Source organism: Podarcis melisellensis, assembly GCF_964234715.1.
Source record: "Podarcis melisellensis genome assembly, chromosome: 13".
In the NCBI taxonomy this organism is placed as follows: Eukaryota; Metazoa; Chordata; class Lepidosauria; order Squamata; family Lacertidae; genus Podarcis; species Podarcis melisellensis.
The window spans coordinates 17,761,186-17,782,832 of record NC_138545.1 but is presented as its reverse complement, the minus strand read 5'-3'; the positions used below and the strand labels follow the sequence as shown (position 1 = coordinate 17,782,832).

At 50.3% G+C, this 21,647-nt stretch overlaps 4 protein-coding genes and 2 pseudogenes across 8 annotated transcripts; 2 read left to right on the top strand and 4 right to left on the bottom strand.

Moving 5' to 3' along the window:
* The first annotated feature begins 1,490 nt into the window (after positions 1-1,490).
* Positions 1,491-2,395, top strand: LOC309354037 (histone H1.3-like). Its single transcript, XM_081883731.1, has one exon. It carries the CDS (start codon positions 1,547-1,549, stop codon positions 2,234-2,236), a length of 690 nt encoding a protein of 229 aa, XP_081739857.1. The 5' UTR covers positions 1,491-1,546; the 3' UTR covers positions 2,237-2,395.
* A 720-nt stretch (positions 2,396-3,115) lies between these two features.
* Positions 3,116-4,505, bottom strand: LOC309355671 (histone H3.2 pseudogene; annotated as a pseudogene). The gene has a single exon. The product of its transcript is annotated as a histone H3.2 pseudogene (transcript).
* A 4,019-nt stretch (positions 4,506-8,524) lies between these two features.
* On the bottom strand, positions 8,525-9,138 carry LOC309353941 (histone H4 pseudogene; annotated as a pseudogene). The gene has a single exon. The product of its transcript is annotated as a histone H4 pseudogene (transcript).
* Positions 9,139-9,157: 19 nt separating this feature from the next.
* LOC309353942 (histone H3.2) lies at positions 9,158-10,551 on the top strand. Of its 3 annotated transcripts, none has more exons than XM_081883554.1 (2): positions 9,158-9,284; positions 9,736-10,551. In XM_081883554.1, the coding sequence occupies exon 2, from the start codon at positions 9,995-9,997 to the stop codon at positions 10,403-10,405; it is 411 nt and encodes a 136-aa protein (XP_081739680.1). In that variant the 5' UTR covers positions 9,158-9,284; positions 9,736-9,994; the 3' UTR covers positions 10,406-10,551. The 3 variants fall into 3 exon arrangements, with proteins under 3 accessions (XP_081739680.1, XP_081739678.1, XP_081739679.1); XM_081883552.1 differs by having other exon boundaries at positions 9,197-9,284; positions 9,486-10,551; XM_081883553.1 differs by lacking the exon at positions 9,158-9,284 and adding an exon at positions 9,288-9,388 and having other exon boundaries at positions 9,486-10,551.
* Positions 10,552-11,438: 887 nt separating this feature from the next.
* On the bottom strand, positions 11,439-12,359 carry LOC309354905 (histone H1.3-like). Its single transcript, XM_081885186.1, has one exon. It carries the CDS (start codon positions 12,301-12,303, stop codon positions 11,614-11,616), a length of 690 nt encoding a protein of 229 aa, XP_081741312.1. The 5' UTR covers positions 12,304-12,359; the 3' UTR covers positions 11,439-11,613.
* A 4,052-nt stretch (positions 12,360-16,411) lies between these two features.
* On the bottom strand, positions 16,412-20,558 carry LOC309354740 (uncharacterized protein C19orf85; the record flags this gene model as incomplete). The annotated part of the gene is made up of 2 exons (XM_081885001.1): positions 20,319-20,558; positions 16,412-16,913 (listed from the first exon to the last, which is right to left on the bottom strand). The coding sequence occupies exons 1-2, from the start codon at positions 20,516-20,518 to the stop codon at positions 16,412-16,414; spliced, it is 702 nt and encodes a 233-aa protein (XP_081741127.1). The 5' UTR covers positions 20,519-20,558.
* Positions 20,559-21,647: the final 1,089 nt, after the last annotated feature.

The window sequence follows — 21,647 nt, the reverse complement described above, 5'->3', positions numbered from 1 at the left end:
AACACAAACTGAGCAGCTCAGGATACTTGCATCTGGCATCAAAATGCGTCCGGTCCAGAAAGAAAGTATGACCTAACAGTCTTGAGTCATATCAATGAAAAGTCCCTGGGTTGATTTATATGTAGACACTCCTTGCAAAATCAAGCCCTGGTCCACTCATTGGCAGAAATCACAGCAAACAGCAGCTGATACCTAGTGGTCCACTGAAAACTGACCAGTGGTCTGCTGGGGCATCACATCCATTGCTTTATATGAATTTGAAAGCTGGTGCCACAGAGGAGAACTTTGAGATGGAGAAAATGTGCGAGCACCGATCACCAGTGCAGTCCTATGTACATTTATTCAGTATCAAGTCAAGTTGCGCCCAGTGGGCTTCTTAAAGTATGATGGCAACTTTATAAATTGATAAAGCGGTAAGGGGAGAACTGAAACCGACTCCTTCCAGCCATTTCAGATTGTTCTGCCATTGTTATACTCTGATTTCAAGAGGATTGTTTGTATTCTAGCAACCGAGTTTTGCGAAATCCACACTCCCTTCCTCCTCCAGTGGCCTTTGATCAAGATATGCTCTATTGGCATTTAATAAATTGCTATTGCAATTTCCCAATTAGGTACCTGGGTCAGAAATCAGACTGTCTCATTGCAACCACATCATATACAAATGAAACTCTACAGAATGGAGTGAAAAGAAAGCATAGGATACTTTCCAGACGGTGAGCCAGTCCTTAGACACTTAAAAACCTCCAGCACCCATTAGTGTGGCAGGGAGAATGCTAGCGCCATAAAATGCCATGGGTGGTTTCAGAACTATGTGCTAGGATCAATATATATTGTCAGGCCATGAAAAGGAGTGAGATAATTTATAACAAATAAATAAATACTTTTTTACGCCCTACAACTGAGGGCCTTTCAGTGCGAGGCAACTTCTCTCTGGGCCCAAAGTGAATGAATGAATGTGTTACTTGGCCCAACTCAAAGCGCTTTTGCGCTCCACCGGCCGCTCCGGAGACGCCGGGTCCCCCACCAGCGGGGCGCAGACCCCCCCGAGATTGGCCCGGCGCGGATCTCGGGCCCCCGATCGCCGCGAGAAGTTTTTAATTTAGCCGAAAAGGGCCCAGATTTCCCGGCGCCCGGCGCGCTGAGCGGGACTCGGCCGCGCTTCTGCCTGGTTTCCCCGGGCGCGCCGCCTCCCCGGCCCGCGAGGCGGCCGGGCTCGGAGAGAGAGGCTCCCGCGGGTCCGTTTCGCCCGGGGCCCGGCGCGCTGCGAGGCGGCGACGCGGCGCTTTGGGCCGTTTTGTGGCACCCAAGAAACACAAAGTTGCAGCGGGGACAGGAGCCATGTCTGGCTGCGGAGGAGAGCGCGGGGTCTGCGAGCGCACCAATCAGCGCGCAGCTCCGCCCCTATAAATAGCAGGCAGCTCCGGGGCCGCACTTCAGACTTTACTTTTCGGTTCCGAGAGGTTCTAGCCCGCCGCCCGCCTCCGCCTCCTCGTCCTCCTCGTTCAGCATCAGCCCCAGCGGAAAGCCGTCGCGAGCCGAGGCGACCATGTCGGAGACTGCTCCCGAAGCGCCCGTGGCCGCGGCGCCGGCCGCCAAGGCGCCGGCCAAGAAAGCCAAGAAGCCGGCGGGAGCCGCCAAGGCGCCGCGCAAGGCGTCGGGCCCCAGCGTGACGGAGCTGCTGACCAAGGCGGTGGCCGCGTCCAAGGAGCGCAACGGGGTGTCCCTGGCGGCGCTCAAGAAGGCGCTGGCGGCCGCCGGCTACGACGTGGACAAGAACAACAGCCGCATCAAGCTGGGCCTCAAGAGCCTGGTCAGCAAAGGCACCTTGGTGCAGACCAAAGGCACGGGCGCCTCGGGCTCCTTCAAGCTCAACAAGAAGCAGCTGCACGACACGGCGGCCAGGGACAAGGCGGCGGCGGGGGCCAAGAAGAAGCCGGCCGCCGGGCGCACCAAGAAGGCGGCGCCCAGGAAACCCGCCTCCGGCTCGGCCAAGAAGCCCAAGAAGCCGGCCGCCAAGAAGAGCCCCAAGAAGGCGGCCGCGGCCAAGAAGCCGGCGGCGGGCGCCAAGAAAGCGGCGGCCAAGAGCCCCAAGAAGGCCAAGGCCGCCAAGCCCAAGAAGGCGGCGCCCAAGAGCCCCGCGAAGGCCAAGGCCGTCAAGGCCAAGGCCAAAGCCAAGCCCAAGACGCCCAAGGCCAGAGTGGCCAAGCCCAAGAAGGCGGCGCCCAAGAAGAAGTGAAGAGGCCACGCCGTGCCCGCCCGCCCGCCCGCCCGCCCGCCCGCCAGCAGCCCTCGCCATCCCAAAGGCTCTTTTAAGAGCCACCCACTTTCTCACCCGGAAAGAGCTGACTTTCGCACTAGAGGTTCTCCCTCGTACTTTGAAACACACACCCCTCTCGCCCGCTTTTTAATAAATCTCTGTGCGCCCTTACACCCTCCTATTCCGCGCTAGCACTTCGGTGCAGCTACGCACAGGGTTGAGTGGGGTACTTAGTTTTTACAGTGTACTGTAGTTTGCTTGAGCGGGATTACTCTTGTGCCTAACTCCTGTGTTGTCAGCGAAGCATGAATTGAGGGCATTTTAATAAGTCTTCGCTGGTTCAGACAGTGGCCAACAGTTTCGCGAGGGGGACTCGACTGCAACAAAGTTTGGTGTACGAGTTCCTGGGGTGTAGATACATAATTTCCCGCTAGGTATATTCCTTACTCCACCCACAAGAATGAACGCTGAAATTCCAGTACGCGCTTGCGCCAGTCATCACAAGTCATCAGTTTTCCCAGATCCTTAAATTCCTCATATCTCCAGCCTGAAGGAGCTGCCGCCACCCTTGTCAATAATTCAGTGCTTGACTCCGGTGTAAACTCAAGAGAATAGGGTAGTGAGGTCTCCTTTGCCATATTCTGCTAAACCCTATCCACCACGCAACCACCAGTGCCCATTTCCTCCCCCAAAAATTCTTTTCACTTTTTATCTTTTCTCAAATGTTTACGTGGTTACGCCACACCAAAGCTTGAAATCGTAGCCCATTACTTCAGCTTCTAAAAAAGCGTGTTTTTTAAGTAAGCCTATTTAAAGATACAAATGCAGTAGAAGCCATACCAGGGAAAGCCCGTTATGTATTTTGGACAGTAATAATATACAGGTCAGATTTCCCCCCCGATAAAATGGTGTAGCAGCGACCAGTTCTTTAAGTGAAGGAGTGGGTGGCTCTTAAAAGAGCCTTTGGGTTGTTACGAGTTTGCCGAAATCAATTGTAATATTGTAGTTTTTTAAGCCCTTTCCCCGCGGATGCGCCTGGCGAGCTGGATGTCTTTGGGCATGATGGTCACCCGCTTGGCGTGGATGGCGCACAGGTTCGTGTCTTCGAACAGACCCACCAGGTAAGCCTCGCTCGCCTCCTGAAGAGCCATCACCGCAGAGCTCTGGAAACGAAGGTCCGTCTTGAAGTCCTGCGCGATCTCGCGCACCAGACGCTGGAAGGGCAGCTTGCGGATCAGCAGCTCGGTCGACTTCTGGTAGCGACGGATCTCTCGCAGGGCGACAGTCCCAGGGCGGTAGCGGTGAGGCTTCTTCACGCCCCCGGTGGCCGGAGCGCTTTTACGCGCAGCCTTCGTGGCCAGCTGCTTGCGCGGCGCTTTGCCGCCGGTAGATTTGCGGGCGGTCTGCTTGGTCCGAGCCATTCTCTCCAAGGAAGTCAGCAACAAAGTTAACTTCTCTGCAGTACTTCGAAACAATGAAGGCAGCGGCTGGGCTGGCGGATATTTATAGCCGAATCCTCGTGGTCCTATTGGCTGAGGTCCGCAACGCAGCCGTTGAAAAATTTTGAATATCCCGGGCTCTGCCCTGGTTGGACCGGTGATGGCAAAGCTTTCCGATTGGTTGATCCTCCTTCTCGCACGCCCAGTCTTTGTTCTCCGGAGTGAGGACCCTCCGGGCCGCCTCTCGCTTTCTAGCAGTAAACATTCCATGCCCAGTCACATCCCGCAACGATTCACAGATTCACACACGGAAAGAACGCGCACGGCTGCTGTGTTGTGCTTGAGGAATCATAGCGCAAGGAGGAATTCCCTCCGGTGCGGATTCTCCCTTGTTATTCAACATGAATAACCTTAGCATTCATTTTATTAGAGCTGCAAAACCTAAGCACACTCAGAAGGGGGAGGGCAGAACTAGCTCCATGGAAATTACTCCCTTGTTAAGTGGAGCTAGGATTGCTCCCTAATTATAGGACTTGTCAGTGGCACATTTAATCCCTATTATATCGTCGAGGTAATTCATATCAAACTGACAAGCGTATATTTTCCCTTCCCAAAAAAATGATTTTTATCTCACCTTTCAGCAGAAAAAGTGGCCCACGTTTTAATAAAAGGAATACCAAAGATGGAGATGGAAGAGGGGGAAACAAGATCATGCACTGTAGTAACAAAATTTTGTAGTAAAGAGGAGGAATTGAAAAAATTGGAGAGGAGTCTAAAGTTCCTAGTATTTCAGCACAGCCAAAAAAGGTGGTGGGGTGTGGGGGGGGGTGCAGTACCATCTCAATGCTAAGAGTGTGGTGCTGATAATGTCAAGGTTGCAGATTCTATCCCGGTAAGAGACAGCTGCATATTCCTGCACTGCAGGGGGTTGGACTAAAGCATTCCTTCCAACTCTATGATTCGATAAGGCAATACATACATAATGTATTAAAATCCATGAAATTATTCATTAAAATGTGCAGTTAATAATGCCCTACTCTGGCATGGGGTCAAATGCAGGCCTTCAGGTCTCCGACCCTAGGGACTCTCCCCAGGCCACACTGGTCACTAGGGCGCCTTTGTGCTTTTGCCTGGTTGGAATGGATACAACTTGCTTGCATGGAGGGAGATGCTTGTGTGCACACATGTGTGTACATGTAGGGATTTCTGACAATTGCCCCAACCCATCCCTTGCATGTGGCCCCCAGTGGGCTGCCCACAAAGGAGTGCGGCCCACTGACAGCAAAATGTGCTGCCCACTGCTTTAGAGGATGAGTAATACATTAAGCAGGGTGGTGCGGGTGGTGCTGTGGGTTAAACCACAGAGCCTAGGACTTGCCAATCAGGTGGTCAGCAGTTCGAATCCCCTCGACAGGGTGAGCTCCTGTTGCTCAGTCCCAGCTCCTGCCAACCTAGCAGTTCGAAAGCACATCAAAGTGCAAATAGATAAATAGGTACCGCTCTGGCAGGAAGATAAATGGCGTTTCCGTGCGCTGCTCTGGTTCGCCAGAAGCGGCTTAGTCATGCTGGCCACATGACCAGGAAGCTGTACGCCGGCTCCCTCGGCCAATAAAGCGAGATGAGCGCCGCAACCCCAGAGTCGGTTACGACTGGACCTAATGGTCAGTGGTCCCTTTACCTAATACATTAACCAAATGCACACTCCTCCCCCACCTTCTCAGTGGCACAAGTGATTTACAACTCTGCTGTGTGCTCAGCTGTTTATGCCAACATTTTGCCACTGCAGTTGAGTCACTTCATCAGCTGGGGCTGATGGGCTAGAAACCACAGCTGGGACATGCTCTCCGCATGAGGGGCAGACTTGCCCTTTTATACTCTGTGAACTGCCCTCCTCATGTATTCAATAAGATTTTCACAGGCATATAAACTGTGTAGGACAGGGATGAGGAACCTGTTCCCTACCCCCCAACCACCACCCCAAATAAATGGTTGTGTTCCATCAGCCCCTGTCTCCACTGATTATTATTTTTATCCCCTTGTCTACCCCACCTTTCCTACCAGGAACTGAAAGTGGCCAGCATGGATTGCTCTCCCATTTAATCCTCAGGAAAGGGGGGGGCCTTCCTGGTGGGATTCAGCAGGAGCTTCCTCTACACACTTGATGCTCACTGACATTATTCTGGGTGCCTGAACAGAGCTTGTTGATGTAATAACAACAAACACATCTAATCAATTTCCATTTGCCCCCACCAACATCCATTAGATGTGAAATTAACTCGGAGTTGAAAGTGGATTTTATGCTCTTCCCATAACAGGCACCCCTTGTGGGCTGACAGTTCATGTTTATGGGTTGTGTAGCCTGCGAATTCTGGTCCAGGGCTGCTGCTGGGTCATCCCCTCCACACCCAGTCCAGGACCAAGGAGATGGCCTTATCTTTCTTGGAATGGTGCACAACTTCTTGTGCCTGAATGGGGCGGTTGGGAAGCAACTCCAGGCTCATAACCTCTTGCGCGGGGGCTGGGTCGGGCCCTGTTTTGGGTAGTGGTAGCCTGCTTAGGGCATCCGCATGGCCCATCGCCTTCCCAGGGTCGTGAATCAGTGTATTCTTGTCAAAGCAGCTGTGGTCTGTGTGCTGCTTGAGTATGTTGCTGTACTCAGTGCACCTCCTCCCTGCTGGATCCTGAGTCATTGGTGAGATCTTTGTGGTGGACCCTCGGTTGGGGCGGCAGGCTCGGCCGTGCCTCTTGCATCGACCTCTCGGCAGCTTCCGTTGCCAGGGCCTCCTCCAGAGCGACCTGGAACGTTAGGTCCTTCTTGGCATAGAGGCGTCGTTGCAGCTTCTTATCCTTCAGGCCACCGACAAGGCGGTCACGAAGCATGTTCTCCAACTCTGAGAAGTTGCAGAACCAGGCAGCTTGGCGGAGGGAGGTCACAAACCCAGTTATGGTTTCCCCAGGGGCTTGCCGCTTTGCGTAGAAGGCATTTCGATGAGCCACCACAGAGGGCTGCGGCGAGAAGTGCCCCTTCAGCTGTTCCATTATTGTTTTGTAAGGAACAGTAGCGACGTCTTCAGGCGCAAGGAGAGCCCGGGCAATTTTGAACGTCTCCTCTCCGCAGACACTGAAGAATATCGCCCTTTTCTTGGTGTCTTCTTCATTGGTGACCCCTTTGGCTTCTAGGAGGAAGGTGAAACGGGCAGCGTACGCTTCCCAGTCTCCGGATGCTGGGTTGAATGGCGAGAAGCTGCTGTCAGTTGCCATTCTGAGTTCCTTGGGGCCTGGAGCTGAAGCCTGGATACATGGTGCAAGGCAATGGTGCGACAGCCTGGATACACAGTTCCAGGCAGTGGTGCAGCAGGTGGTGGTGCTGCAGTGCTGTGTGTGGCAATCAGCTTGGCAGGATCCCATCATTGTTGCCAGTGAAATATACTCAGAGTCAAGAGTGGATTTCATGCTCTTTATTCAGCTCAGAGTGGTGAGGAGGAATGGAAGTGCCCCCAGAATGTCTGTTTTATATACATTATTTACACAATGGGCCCCACATGATTGGCTAATTCTAGGATTCTCCTGTAGGCCAATCAGGCTGCAGATTCACTTCCTCCTGGAGCTGGATTGGGTGGCTCCTGTGGACCAATCAGACTGCTGCATTCTGGATCCTATTCAACTCTGTACATAACAAGATGTGTTTTGGAATCATGACAATTTTTAGTATCACCAAAAAAAGTGTCCTAATATGTACTTTGTCCATTTTGTTTCTCCTGTCTCTAAGAATCTGCAGTGAAAGTAAACAGGCAAGGCTCTGATACTATTTTTATTGCTGCTCAAGCCAAACCACTAATCATCACTACACAAACTGGAATATATTTGTATACCTGGTGTAACCCACTAAAATCAATATACACTTTACTTGTCTTTCTCTAACTTTAATAAGTTCTATGTGTGTGCATGACGAAACTGTTAACAGCTGGTTCTTGATAGAGTTCTGATGAACTCAACAAACAGCTTTGTCTTTCTGATTTCAATAACTGGTACTCATGAAAAGGTATTGCTCAGCAACCGCTCACCTGTCCTAAGGCACCAACAAGCTACCGGTACATCATTTCCCCCCAACATTTTTTTTCAGAGTTAAGGGGCCAGCTCAATTACTTTCTTATATGGTCCGTCCAGCATACAAAGCGACGCTTTGCACCTGCGTAGTCAGCACGGAAGGCGGGGCAAAAGGAGATAAGAATGAAGTCACGTGATTTGTGACGCGTTTGAGTGGAACCAATCTAAAATCCCCGCGTTGCTCTGCAATTGGATAGCTACTAGAAATCCCGCGTTTTTTCTATGCCATTTCTGGTTTCTTTGTTCACGGATAAACGCGCCTCCCACTCCCCAATTTGCAGTATAGCTAAACCGACGATTAAATCGCGCGTTAAAAGGGGTGTTATGTTAAGAAACACACGAGGCAGGATACAGAACTTTTTTAGATGAAAACGGAAAACCTATTTGCAGACGCGTAGATCTGGGGGAAAGTAGCTGCGAGATCTGCTATAAAAAGCCTTGAGAAAGGAAATGGCGACCAGCATTACTCCTTTTTTTAGCATTCTACATGGGGCTTGAAAATTCAACAAAGACGGGAAACCGGGGGTGGGGATTTTAACACAGGCAATAGTAAGCTCGCAAGCTCCCACTACGTACAGTATTGAGTCGGTCGCTACAAAAGTAGCGCAAATGTGGCAAGAAAATATCAAATGCTGGAAACCGGCCAAAGTTCCGAAACTGTAATCATGTTTCCTAAGGCAACCTAAGTCTACAAGCACAAGGCTACATTGCTACCGAAAAATCGCAACACATCCATTTTATCACAACGTTGCTTTTTAAAGATACAAGCGAGCGCAGCTCTTTTTATGAAAGCGTGGGTGGCCCTTATAAGGGCCTTTTGGGTTCTTAAGTATATGAAGGATTTTGAAAAGTTTAGCCACCAAAACCGTACAGAGTACGGCCCTGGCGCTTCAGAGCGTAGACGACGTCCATGGCAGTCACGGTCTTCCTCTTGGCGTGCTCGGTGTAGGTCACAGCATCGCGAATCACGTTCTCCAGGAAGACTTTGAGGACACCTCGGGTCTCTTCGTAGATCAAGCCAGAAATACGCTTCACGCCTCCGCGGCGAGCCAAGCGGCGGATAGCAGGCTTGGTGATGCCCTGGATGTTATCGCGAAGCACTTTGCGGTGTCGCTTGGCGCCTCCCTTTCCAAGGCCTTTGCCACCCTTTCCGCGACCAGACATCTCTGCTGTGGGACTCTCAGACGAAGGAAAAAGAAATGAAGCTGCGGGAACAACGGCACGGGTATATATAGCACTGAGCCCGACCTGAGTGAAACCCGCACAAAGGGGGCGTGTTCTGATATCGCCACGCTCCTCTTCCGTCAGCGTGCTCGTCATAGTAGCTCGGCTTCTTTACCAATCAAGCCGCGAGGGTTTGAATCTGACCAATCAGATTTTTCTCTTATTTCACGTTATTTGGGTATGCCTGGAGCCTCAGTAAAAAGATGCTTAGCAGGCGAAATTATATGCAGTTCATACAGGGGAATTGTTCTATTCAGGTTTGTGCATTTTGCTTTTAAGGGGCAATTTTTTACGTACCACCCGTAAGTGGGTATCAGCCCCAGGAGTAATAGCGAGACTGAAGTGGCGAGGCAAGAAATCGGTTGGTGCCACTTTAACCGCCCGCTTTAAATAATAGCCGAGCGGAGGAAATGATTTATTAAAATGCCATTCTAGTATTAACTGTTTTCTTTTCCCAGCGCTCACTTCAGTGTAACATCCGACGCCGATCGAGAGACACGGGTGCCAAAATGCTCGAATGTTCCTTAATCGTTCTTTCCTAACTAGGAGAAGCCACACAGAGCCCCTCTTTAATATTCACCACCACAGCACTCCGAGGAAGCCTCGCTTTAAAAGATGCATAATGTGGATCTCACGGCCTGTTCCCTAAGTGTTACAAGTTACAGTAAGCTCAGCGCCGCTCAATCTTCTGGTGCTTTTTCGCTACAGAAACGAGATCATGGAAAGAAAGTATCATTAGCTCCAATGAGAATGAATGACGAAAAAGCTCTGACGAATAGAAGAGAGGAGCAGCTTTTGTCCAATCATGGTGTAGCCCGGCAACTTTAAAAATATGTATCATGGCTCTTTCAACCAATCAGGTCAAGAGGAGGTTTCTATAAATATCCGCGATTCTGCTCTGTTTGCTCATTCATTTCAGTCTTAGACCTGTATTGCTTTGTCCCGTCTATTTGCTGCTGGCGAGAGAATGGCTCGGACCAAGCAGACCGCCCGCAAATCTACCGGCGGCAAAGCGCCGCGCAAGCAGCTGGCCACGAAGGCTGCGCGTAAAAGCGCTCCGGCCACCGGGGGCGTGAAGAAGCCTCACCGCTACCGCCCGGGCACAGTGGCCCTGCGCGAGATCCGGCGCTACCAGAAGTCTACGGAGCTTCTGATCCGCAAGCTGCCCTTCCAGCGTCTGGTGCGCGAGATCGCGCAGGACTTCAAGACGGACCTTCGTTTCCAGAGCTCTGCGGTGATGGCTCTTCAGGAGGCGAGCGAGGCTTACCTGGTGGGTCTGTTCGAAGACACGAACCTGTGCGCCATCCATGCCAAGCGGGTGACCATCATGCCCAAAGACATCCAGCTCGCCAGGCGCATCCGCGGGGAAAGAGCGTGAGGCAGCACCTGCTACTTCTTAGCCCCCCCGCACCCCCTTGCGCCTCGTCATTACCCCAAAGGCTCTTTTGAGAGCCACCACATTCTCCTCCGGAAGAGCTGGGACTCGCTTCTGTTTCTGTGAACCCAAGTAAAGTTGCTAATGTTTAGCACTACTCCATACGTTGGTCCCAACATCTATCACTTACACTCGCCGCACAGCCCCCCCCTTCCTTAATCGCTTTTTTGAAAGGAGTAGGGAACACAGTGAGCGGGAAATTGTGTGTCTACACCCCTGGGACTCGTACACCAAGGTTTCTTGCACTCGGACCCGCTCGCAGAACTCTTGGCCACTATTAAAGGAGGATGTTAGCTTAGATGGTGGGAACAAGACAGGTCCTCCGCGTCTTAAGAATCGATAATTCTAGTACTTTTTAAAAATGCATGCTTAGTTGATGGCGCTGCAGTAACCCCGCTCAAACAAGCCACTGCCTTTCACACTCAGGTACCCACAGCCACGAAGGTGTGCATAGTTTGTCAGAAGTGCCAGCGCTGTCTTATGGTAGTGGCAGTGAGTGCGTTCCTATTAAACAGCGGTTGGGGTGCCGGCAGACTATTCAAACGCCAGTCCCGGAACCCAGGCATAGGTGGCAACTCCCTGGGTTGCCGAGCAGCCACACAATTTCCCATGAATGGGCACCCAACAATTTCGGTGCTAGGGCCATGCATGCTGCATGGCATCTACGGCCCCAAGCACCCACGGTCGCGGGGCAAAGCTGGCACTCCTGAAGCCTGCCGACTGTACTGTGTAAGCGCGCGCAGAGATTGCAGCGTCCCTTTATTTTTGATTTTATTAAAAAGGAGGCGTGCGGGAGAGGTGTGACTTTCCAAACACCCAAGTACGGTAAACCTCTCGCGACCCTTATGATGCCTGGTACAGCTCTGTAAAACGAAGTACCCCAAACCATACGGCTAAAGAGGCGAACCACTCAACCCTGTGCGTAGCTGCACCGAAGTGCTAGCGCAGACTAGGAGGGTGTAAGGGCGCACAGGGATTTATTAAAAAGCGGGCGAGGGGGTGTGTGAGTTTCAAAGTACGGGAGAACCTCTAGTGCGAAAGTCAGCTCTTTCCGGGTGAGAAAGTGGGTGGCTCTTAAAAGAGCCTTTGGGATGGCGAGGGCTGCTGGCGGGCGGGCGGGCGGGCGGGCGGGCGGGCACGGCGTGGCCTCTTCACTTCTTCTTGGGCGCCGCCTTCTTGGGCTTGGCCACTCTGGCCTTGGGCGTCTTGGGCTTGGCTTTGGCCTTGGCCTTGACGGCCTTGGCCTTCGCGGGGCTCTTGGGCGCCGCCTTCTTGGGCTTGGCGGCCTTGGCCTTCTTGGGGCTCTTGGCCGCCGCTTTCTTGGCGCCCGCCGCCGGCTTCTTGGCCGCGGCCGCCTTCTTGGGGCTCTTCTTGGCGGCCGGCTTCTTGGGCTTCTTGGCCGAGCCGGAGGCGGGTTTCCTGGGCGCCGCCTTCTTGGTGCGCCCGGCGGCCGGCTTCTTCTTGGCCCCCGCCGCCGCCTTGTCCCTGGCCGCCGTGTCGTGCAGCTGCTTCTTGTTGAGCTTGAAGGAGCCCGAGGCGCCCGTGCCTTTGGTCTGCACCAAGGTGCCTTTGCTGACCAGGCTCTTGAGGCCCAGCTTGATGCGGCTGTTGTTCTTGTCCACGTCGTAGCCGGCGGCCGCCAGCGCCTTCTTGAGCGCCGCCAGGGACACCCCGTTGCGCTCCTTGGACGCGGCCACCGCCTTGGTCAGCAGCTCCGTCACGCTGGGGCCCGACGCCTTGCGCGGCGCCTTGGCGGCTCCCGCCGGCTTCTTGGCTTTCTTGGCCGGCGCCTTGGCGGCCGGCGCCGCGGCCACGGGCGCTTCGGGAGCAGTCTCCGACATGGTCGCCTCGGCTCGCGACGGCTTTCCGCTGGGGCTGATGCTGAACGAGGAGGACGAGGAGGCGGAGGCGGGCGGCGGGCTAGAACCTCTCGGAACCGAAAAGTAAAGTCTGAAGTGCGGCCCCGGAGCTGCCTGCTATTTATAGGGGCGGAGCTGCGCGCTGATTGGTGCGCTCGCAGACCCCGCGCTCTCCTCCGCAGCCAGACATGGCTCCTGTCCCCGCTGCAACTTTGTGTTTCTTGGGTGCCACAAAACGGCCCAAAGCGCCGCGTCGCCGCCTCGCAGCGCGCCGGGCCCCGGGCGAAACGGACCCGCGGGAGCCTCTCTCTCCGAGCCCGGCCGCCTCGCGGGCCGGGGAGGCGGCGCGCCCGGGGAAACCAGGCAGAAGCGCGGCCGAGTCCCGCTCAGCGCGCCGGGCGCCGGGAAATCTGGGCCCTTTTCGGCTAAATTAAAAACTTCTCGCGGCGATCGGGGGCCCGAGATCCGCGCCGGGCCAATCTCGGGGGGGTCTGCGCCCCGCTGGTGCGGGACCCGGCGTCTCCGGAGCGGCCGGTGGAGCGCAAAAGCGCTTCGAGTTGGGCCAAGTAACACATTCATTCATTCACTTTGGGTCCAGAGAGAAGTTGCCTCGCACAGAAAGGCCCTCAGTTGTAGGGCGTAGAAAATTTCTAAAACATAATTGTCCTTTCCGCTTTTCTTTTCTTTATTGTGATGCTTAAGGCCTGTGCCCCTGAGGAACCCAAAACATTTTAAGGTGACCCATTAGTTCCCCATAAGACGCTATGTATTTAGATTGGTTTCTATTGTCTAGCACTGGAACATGAGAAATGTTTTTATTAAAAGTTGTTTTCTCTTTCAACTTCACATCATCACATTGTTTGCTATTTATTTTACATTTGAAAGGGGATAACATATATAATATTCTGAAGTGTATGGAACATAGAGGACACTATATGGCTATAAAGAGGCCAGTGCCTCTGCCCATGGATGAATGGTAAATGAACGAAGAGCAGAATATTTATTCAGAACTGCAGGATTATGATGCTGCTTTAAAAAAAATCCAGAAATCAGAATAAGGATAAGCAATACCTGAAACTTCTGTTATTAAGCCAATTTTAAGTTACCCTCTAATATCATTAAATCCTTCTGCAAATTGGCAATTTCGTCACGCTCTATACATCTCTTCCCCTTACAGTTTTATAAAGTACACTTTAGGGCACAGTTCTCACCAGATGTTTTTGGGTTCCCGTTCCCATCAGCCACAGCCAGCATGGCCAATGGCCAACCAAGGAAGATGGGAGTTGTAGTCCAGCAGCATATTGGAAGACTCCATGTTGTCTATCCCTGTTTTAGACTGAAGACATAGGATGGATGCAGTGCAGCCTAGTGACATTTCTATGTTTTGTTACTTGTGGTAATGTCTTAATCCCCTTTCATGGTCCTCATATAATTTTCTTACTTGAGTGAAATTAATGCATTTGCATTCAATTTCAAATAAAATGGATTTTTTAATTTTTAAAAAAGCAGTCCTTTGCCTCCTCTGAAGGAATGCATGTTGATAAAGCCATAGTAACAATTAAAAAAACAAAGCAAAATAAAGCGTTACAAAACTACATAGGATCACACCTTGTTTAACCTGTGCATGCAACAAATGTACACAACTCACATCAAGGGATCTTTGTGGAGAGTTACAGCTTAAGTCCCAAGAAAATTTATTTATGGGAGAAAACTTGCATGCTTTGGGGAAATGGGAGTTCAGCTTAGTTTTATTTCCATTCTCCCAGATTTTAAAATTGCCCACTTGTATAATAAACATGGGGACGTGGGTGGCGCTGTGGTCTAAACCACAGAGCCTAGGGCTTGCTGATCAGAAGGCTGGCAGTTTGAATCCCCATGAAGGGGTTGGGGTGATCTCCCGTTGCTCGGTCCTTGCTCCTGCCAACCTAGCAGTTTGAAAGCACACCAGTGCAAGCAGATAAATAAGTACCACTCTGGCGGCAAGCTAAATGGCATTTTCGTGCGCTGCTCTTGTTCGCCAGAAGCGGCTTAGTCATACTGGCCACATGACCCGGAAGCTGTACGCCGGCTCCCTTGGTCAATAAAGCGAGATGAGCACCGCAACCCCAGAGTCATTCGTGAATGGACCTAATGGTCAGGAGTCCCTTTATCTTTTTATAATAAACATAGCAGCAGCTGGCATACTGAAAGCAGGGTGTGACATCACAGCCAGGGTGTGAAGAATATTTATGAAATTCCTGGGTTCTACTCTTTTGAAATGGTGGCAGTGAGGGAGTTTCTCCTTCTCAACCTCATGTACCTTTGCAGAGTAGTTGTAGATATACATGAATGCATTGCAACTTTAGCATCTGTGCTATGCAGGCACACAGAAATCTCACCGAAGCGATCTCTTTTTTAATATCCATATCTATCTATCATCTATCTATCTATCTATCATCTATCTATCTATCTATCATCTATCTATCTATCTATCTATCTATCTATCTATCTATCTATCTATCTATCTATCATCTATCTATCTCTATCTATCATCTATCTATATCATCTATCTATCTATCATCTATCTATCTATCTATCTATCTATCTATCTATCTATCTATCATCTATCTATCTATCTATCTATCTACCTATCTATCTATCTATCTATCTATCTATCTATCTATCTATCTACCTACCTATCTATATATCTATCATCTATCTATCTATCTATCTATCTATCTATCTATCTATATCTATCATCTATCTATCTATCTATCTATCTATCTATCATCTATCTATCTATCTATCTATCTATCTATCTATCTATCTATCTATCTATCTATCTATCTATCTATCTATCTATATCTATCATCTATCAATCATCTATCTATCTCTATCAAACCCACACCACACACTCTCTCATACAACCTTCCTTGCAAAGCCACTAACTTGCTCTAGAAGCCATGAAAGCCTAGGGCCTGGGGTATCACTTGAAATACAAGAATGGCGAACCAGTGGCTCACCAAATGATGTTGGACTACAGTTCCCATTAGCCACAGCCAGCAGTCAACGCTTAGGGATGATGGGAGTTGTAGTCCAACATCATTTGGAGGCCCCAGCAGCAGATGCCATGATAGGGCTGTGTCTCTCATGGCACAGTGACATGCCACATGGCCCTTGTCCTCGCTTAAAGGGATTAAATGTGGGGAATACATGATGCGCAAGATATGGATAATAATTGAACAGTCCACTAGGTGGCAGTAAGAAACAAACATTTAATAGTCACATCATTGAATCAGGTGCACAAAATTCAGAGAGGGACATCATTAGCAGTTTTAGGCAGAGCAATAATTAACTTTCTGCTCTTCAGTTGAATCAGTTAAACAGCCCAGCAAAGTTTACATTTACATACCTTGAGCATAAGAAGAAAATACTTGGTGATGAATGTATAAAGCCAACAAATGATTTAATTAAGTTGTTTGTTCCTCTTTCAGAACCATTGAGTACAGTAGATTAGGAAAGGAAAGGAGAGGGTTCAAATGGGAAAGAAATGGCTGGGAGGAGAGAAAGGAGGAAATGGTTCCTCTAGACTTTTCCAGTTTCCCAACTCACTCTATGAAACATTAAATGGCCAGCACAGAACAGAGATGTTGAAGTACTTCTTTGGGAAAGGTGCATACAAAAATGCAAATATTAATGAATATGATGTACAAGGGGGATGCATGGCACTGCGGGAACTGACTTGCAAACAAGTATCCATTAGGCAAAGAGATGAGGATAAATGAACACAAATGTGTGTATGAACCCTCCACCTTGGACCAAACAGGACATTGAGATGGATGTTAAAACTGGAGGTCTTTGAAAAGATATAAGGATGTTAATGAACTAAGTTAGGTTTATAAGAATTAGGACTTGGAAAGCCGTTAGAAGGATATGCATGGAAATTCAACCAAGGGGAAGCGAGGAAATCGCCTAACAATGTTAATAAGTGTAATTTTAACAAGGTTATGATTTTTGTTTGTTTGTTTGTGTGTTTTGTTTGTTTATAATTTTGTGAAAATTAAGATTTTTTTTGAAAAACAACAACAACAACTAAAAACTGGAGGTCAAGTCACCATGTTTCCAGCTCCCAGAAGGGCATGCAGTTGTCACAGTCAGAAACCACCAGAGCCCCTGGATTGGAGCATTGAGATGCCCCCGGAAAGCACTGGTCTGAAGCTACTAGGCAAGCTCCATAGACTGCAGAACTTTCTCCGCTGGACGGCAAGCCGGATGGCACATTATTACATCCCAGCAGGCACGACTCTAAGGGATCAGGACCACACAGAGACAAGGTGTTGCTTGCCGGTTCCATCTCCTGGGTGATGGGCTCGAAAAGTTCATCTGGTCCTGACATCAGGGCGTCAAGGGAGAGCGCCCAGCAGGGGCTGGGGTTGGGAGCCACAAACGCTTCTGCTGTGCCCAAAAAGGAGCCAGGAGGAGCCCGGACTGGGGCTGGGATGTTGGGCTTGGGAGGATTCATTTGCTGAGATGCTGCAGGGGGTGTCTGAGCCTCCTGGGAAAGGATGGAGGAGGCCAAGCGGCGAGTAGCAGCCTCAATGTCCGAGAAACTCCTGGGGGAGAAAATAAAAGGCTGTGAGTTTTCTTGCAGGCTGCCATGGGTTTACCTGAAGCAGGGCACTATGGGATACACCCAGTGCCTTTTTATTACTAAATTTTTTTTTATAGGGATACTCTCATTTTCCTGCTCATATTGAAATATTCCCCCTCGATGAGGCCAAACTTAAAGGTAAAGGACCCCTGACATTTAAGTCCAGTCGCGAACGACTCTGGGGTTGCGGCGCTCCTCTCGCTTTACTGGCCGAGGGAGCCAACATTTGTCTGTAGGCAGTTTTCCCAGGTCATATGGCCAGCATGACTAAGCCGCTTCTGGTGAAACCAGAGCAGCGCACGGAAACACCATTCACCTTCCCGCCGGAGCAGTACCTATTTATCTACTTGCATTTTGACGTGCTTTTGAACTGCTAGGTTGGCAGGAGCAGGGACTGAGCAACGGGAGCTCACCCCATCGCAGGGATTCAAACCACTGACCTTCTGATCGGCAAGCCCAAGGCTCAGTGGTTATGTTTAGGGGTTTGCATACCCCTGCACGCCCCCAGGAAAAAAGCACTGGATACATCAGAGTTTCTCACCATACCTTATAGCACAGTTTGTAAGCATGCCTCTATATCAGGGATCCATTATTATTATTATTATTATTATTATTATTATTATTATTATTACCTATTCCTAGAATCATGGAGTTAGGAGGGGCTTTCCTTCCTAAAAAAAGCTTAACAACTTTGACCTGAACCCCCCAAAATGGGGTAGATCACTGCCAGTTTTTAACTCTGAGTAGATTGCAGTCCCTTGGGAGTTGGCCACCCCTGATCTAGTCCAACCCTTTGCAATGCAGAAATATGTAGCTGTCCCTCAAGCCTGCAACCTTGGCGTTATCAGCTCCATGCTTTAACTAACTGACCAATCCAGTGTTTATCACCCAAAAGATCTCATATTTTCCCACAACAGTCCTCTGAATCTGCTTATAGGCACTGTTTTGGCATTTTGTGGGGCGAGAACAGAGCCATTGTCAGAGAGAGGTAGGCAACGCCAGGCATTTGCCAAGGCCCCCATCACTGCTGTCCTTCTTTTCCCCAAGCCTCCAGGCTCCTCTCCTCTCCCCCCCCCCCCCCGTGCTGTGCTAGCTCTGCCTGTTCCCCTGCTCTCTGAGCATGCGGGAAGTGACAGAGAAGACAGAGCGGAATCCTTCACTTGCCCTCTGGGTGGTTATATGTATTGAGCCCTGAGGGGAAGGGCAAGTCAACGGGCAGAAGGAACATCAGCAAGGAGGAGATGGACCACTCAGGGCATCTTGCCCAAGACTCCTCTTCCCTTCTCCCAAATAAACTCTAGAGTCAGAAGCAGTGGCGTAGCGTGGGTTGTCAGCGCCCGGGGCAAGGCAAGTAATTTGCGCCCCCTAACCCGTGGATTTGCGCCCCCTAACCCTAACCCCCAGATGTTGCGCCCGGTGCGGCTGGCCCCCCCTGCACCCCCCACGCTACGCCACTGATTTAAATATACCTTTGTTAAGAAACCGGAGGCCTTCCTCTTGGGCATTGTCGGCCAGAAAGTGTTAAAAAAGGACAGAAGTTTCTTTATGTATGCGACAACAGCAGCAAGAATATTTATTGCAAAGTATTGGAAGACACAAGACTTGCCCACACTGGAAGAGTGGCAGACGCAATTGATGGACTATATGGAATTGGCTGAAATGACTGGCAGAATCCGAGACTTGGGAGAAGAAACAATGGAAGAGGACTGGAATAAGTTTAAGGACTATTTACAAAAACATTATAAGTTGTATGAATGTTAAGTATTTGCACGATTTAGAAAATATCAGTTCCAGCAAATAGACTTTGTAAAATAGAAAATTAAGTTATAAGTAAGAAAAGGTCGAAATTTAAGGCAACACTACGTTTAATTTTAAGGTATGAGCAATTGATAAAAATTGTTTTAAATTTAGAAGTATAATATTTGGAAAGTACAAAATAAGGTATGAAACAAGGTAATAATTTGCTGACATTCTTATTATAAATAATGCAGGGTAAGGAGATGTGAGGAAGTCCAATCAGTTATATAAGAAAAGTTGTACTGAATGGTTGGTTATATTTTTCTCTTTTCTCTTTTTTCTTTTTTATTTCTTTCTTTCTATATGGCTCTTTGGTATTTTGGTTCTGGCTTTTTGGTGTAGGGATCTTGTATTATGTATTTGAAAATTTAATAAAATATTTATAAAAAAATAAATGAATATTTTTATGGGTGTGGACAATGAGGAGCGTTTCTTATGCTTAATATCTGCAACACATTGAGTGCTCGTCCAGAAAAGTTGAGACTCACCCTCCAGTGCTATGCTCATGAGGCGCTTTCCTTCTCGTTGCTTAGGACTTCATAGCAGCGGGGGAACCGCCAAAAAAGCCCCTTCGGGCGCACGGGAGGAGCGAGCCGCCCGCTTTCCCGCCCTCGCCGGCCTCCTGGGGCGCACGCAGCGCTCGCGCCCTCCGCAGCCCGCCCAAACGCGCGCCAATGCCGGGCGATGCGCCCCCTCCGGGAAGCGCGACGTAGGCGCCGCTCCTGCACCCGACGGCCTTTTCTGCAGGGCTTCTAGCTGCAAGCGAGTGTGCGCGCAGAAGGCGGCGCCTGGGCTGGGGAGCGCGCAGCCTCGTCCTTTCCTTCGCAGCCAGCACTGTGTGAGAGAGAGTGAGCCACCATCACCAGATAGGGGCAGAGAGCTCCGAGTGCGCCCCCAAAAATGTTGCGCCCGGTGCGGCTGGCACCCCTTGCACCCCCCACGCTACGCCACTGGTCAGAAGCATGGGGGTGGGGAGAACATGGATGGTAGCTGTTGAGTTCAGAAGCAGCAATGCTTCTGAATATCTGTGGCTGGAAACCATGGTAGGGGAGAGTGTTTTTGTGCTCCAGTGCTGCTCACAGGCTTCCCACAGGCCTCTGGTTGGTCACGAATACAGTGGTACCTTGGGTTACATATGCTTCAGGTTACATACGCTTCAGGTTACAGACTCCGCTAACCCAGAAATAGTGCTTCAGGTTAAGAACTTTGCTTCAGGATGAGAACAGAAATCGGGCTCTGGCGGCGCGGCGGCAGCAGGAGGCCCCATTAGCTAAAGTGGTGCTTCAGGTTAAGCAGTGGCATAGCGTGGGTTGTCAGCACCCGGGGCAAGGCAAGTAATTTGCGCCCCCTAACCCGTGGATTTGCGCCCCCTAACCCTAACCCCCAGATGTTGCGCCCGGCCCCCCCTGCACCCCCCACGCTATGCCACTGAGGTTAAGAACAGTTTCAGGTTAAGTATGGACCTCCGGAACAAATTAAGTACTTAACCTGAGGTACCACTGTAGTGAGAACAGCATGGGTCACTGGCCTGCTCCATCAGGGCTCGTCTTATGTCCTTCGGACATCCTACCTGCAAATCTGGTTCTGTAGGAACCTCCGGTGGTTCACTTTCCTCTTGCCGGGCCGGCTCCTGCAGGGTCTCTGCAAGGTGCGCATGACGTGGGATGCGGCTGTTGACACAAAGGTGCACAGATCCCTCCCGCGCTCATATGAAGTCAGGGGCCGTGGAGGCGCCACAGAAGGCTGAGAGAGGGGGCTGCTGTGTGGCATTCTCAGTTTTGTTAGGAGTTGATACGAAGCGCCTCCTGCAAAGTCCCGCTTTTGCTGTGGTCGCCTGCACCTGCGAAGGAAGCTCTGTTTGGGCCTGGAGAGGTGGGAGAAGATAGCCCCCATTAGAGGAGCGTAGTCATGGCATGTTCCCCCCCCCCCCAGTAAGCTGAGTTGCAACACCTCTTGCTAAACCCATCCATCCCTGTCTCCTTCACTGCAAATCTCTCTCCTCCTTCCTTATTTGAAATTTGAAATAGCAACAAGAGAGACCTCTTCTGGAAGCATTAAGTCAAGACAGGATCACCTAAAATGTCACTCCTTTCTCTCCCCATCTCCTCGCAATCACTAAGCTAGAAGAGCTTCATGAACTATGAACCCCAAAATTTGGGATCCCCTCCAAACCTGTGCCAAAGCTTTGCAAAGCTGTGCCCCGTGTTTTGCAGACCCCCCCAAACAGATACATCAAACTGGGATTCATAGTTAACACTCAAAAATGCAACATTGCTGGATCCCAAATTTCGGGGTTCAAAGCTATAAGAAAAGCCTTAAAGGTATATTCATCTCTTCCATCTATAACAGCAAAACAGCAAAACAAAGATGCAGCTGCAGAGGGTTTGGCTCTACCCTGGCTAAACTGACACTGCCTTGACTTACACCAACTTCTTGTGCATAGCATTGCTTCCTTACTTGCAATTAGTCTGCAAATGTACCGCTGGACGTGTGATTTCAGATGGTGCAGAATTTATTCCGGGTATAGAGCTGTTCAGACCCCATGTCCTTATCCAGGCTGTATCTGCACCTTAAGGAACCAGGAAAGGACTAGGAACCTATTTTGGCTGAGGGTTTAAAAGTGACCGTTAATTTCTAGATTAGCAAAACACAAATGGGACCTGCAACAAAAAGTGGCGAGGGAGTGCAGCGTTCAGGATGCCAACCGCTTCGTTCAGTTTCCCTCTGACCCTCACCTAACAGCCTGCCAGCATTCCTTGCCTCTGAACACACACAGTCCTCACTGGGCAATTTTGGTAGGTTCACCCCAACAGACCTTTTTCATGAAAAACAATTGCATGTCTTAAAATGTTGGGTCCCCCTGAGCCTATTGGTACCTCTCTCTTGGGCTATTTGGGCT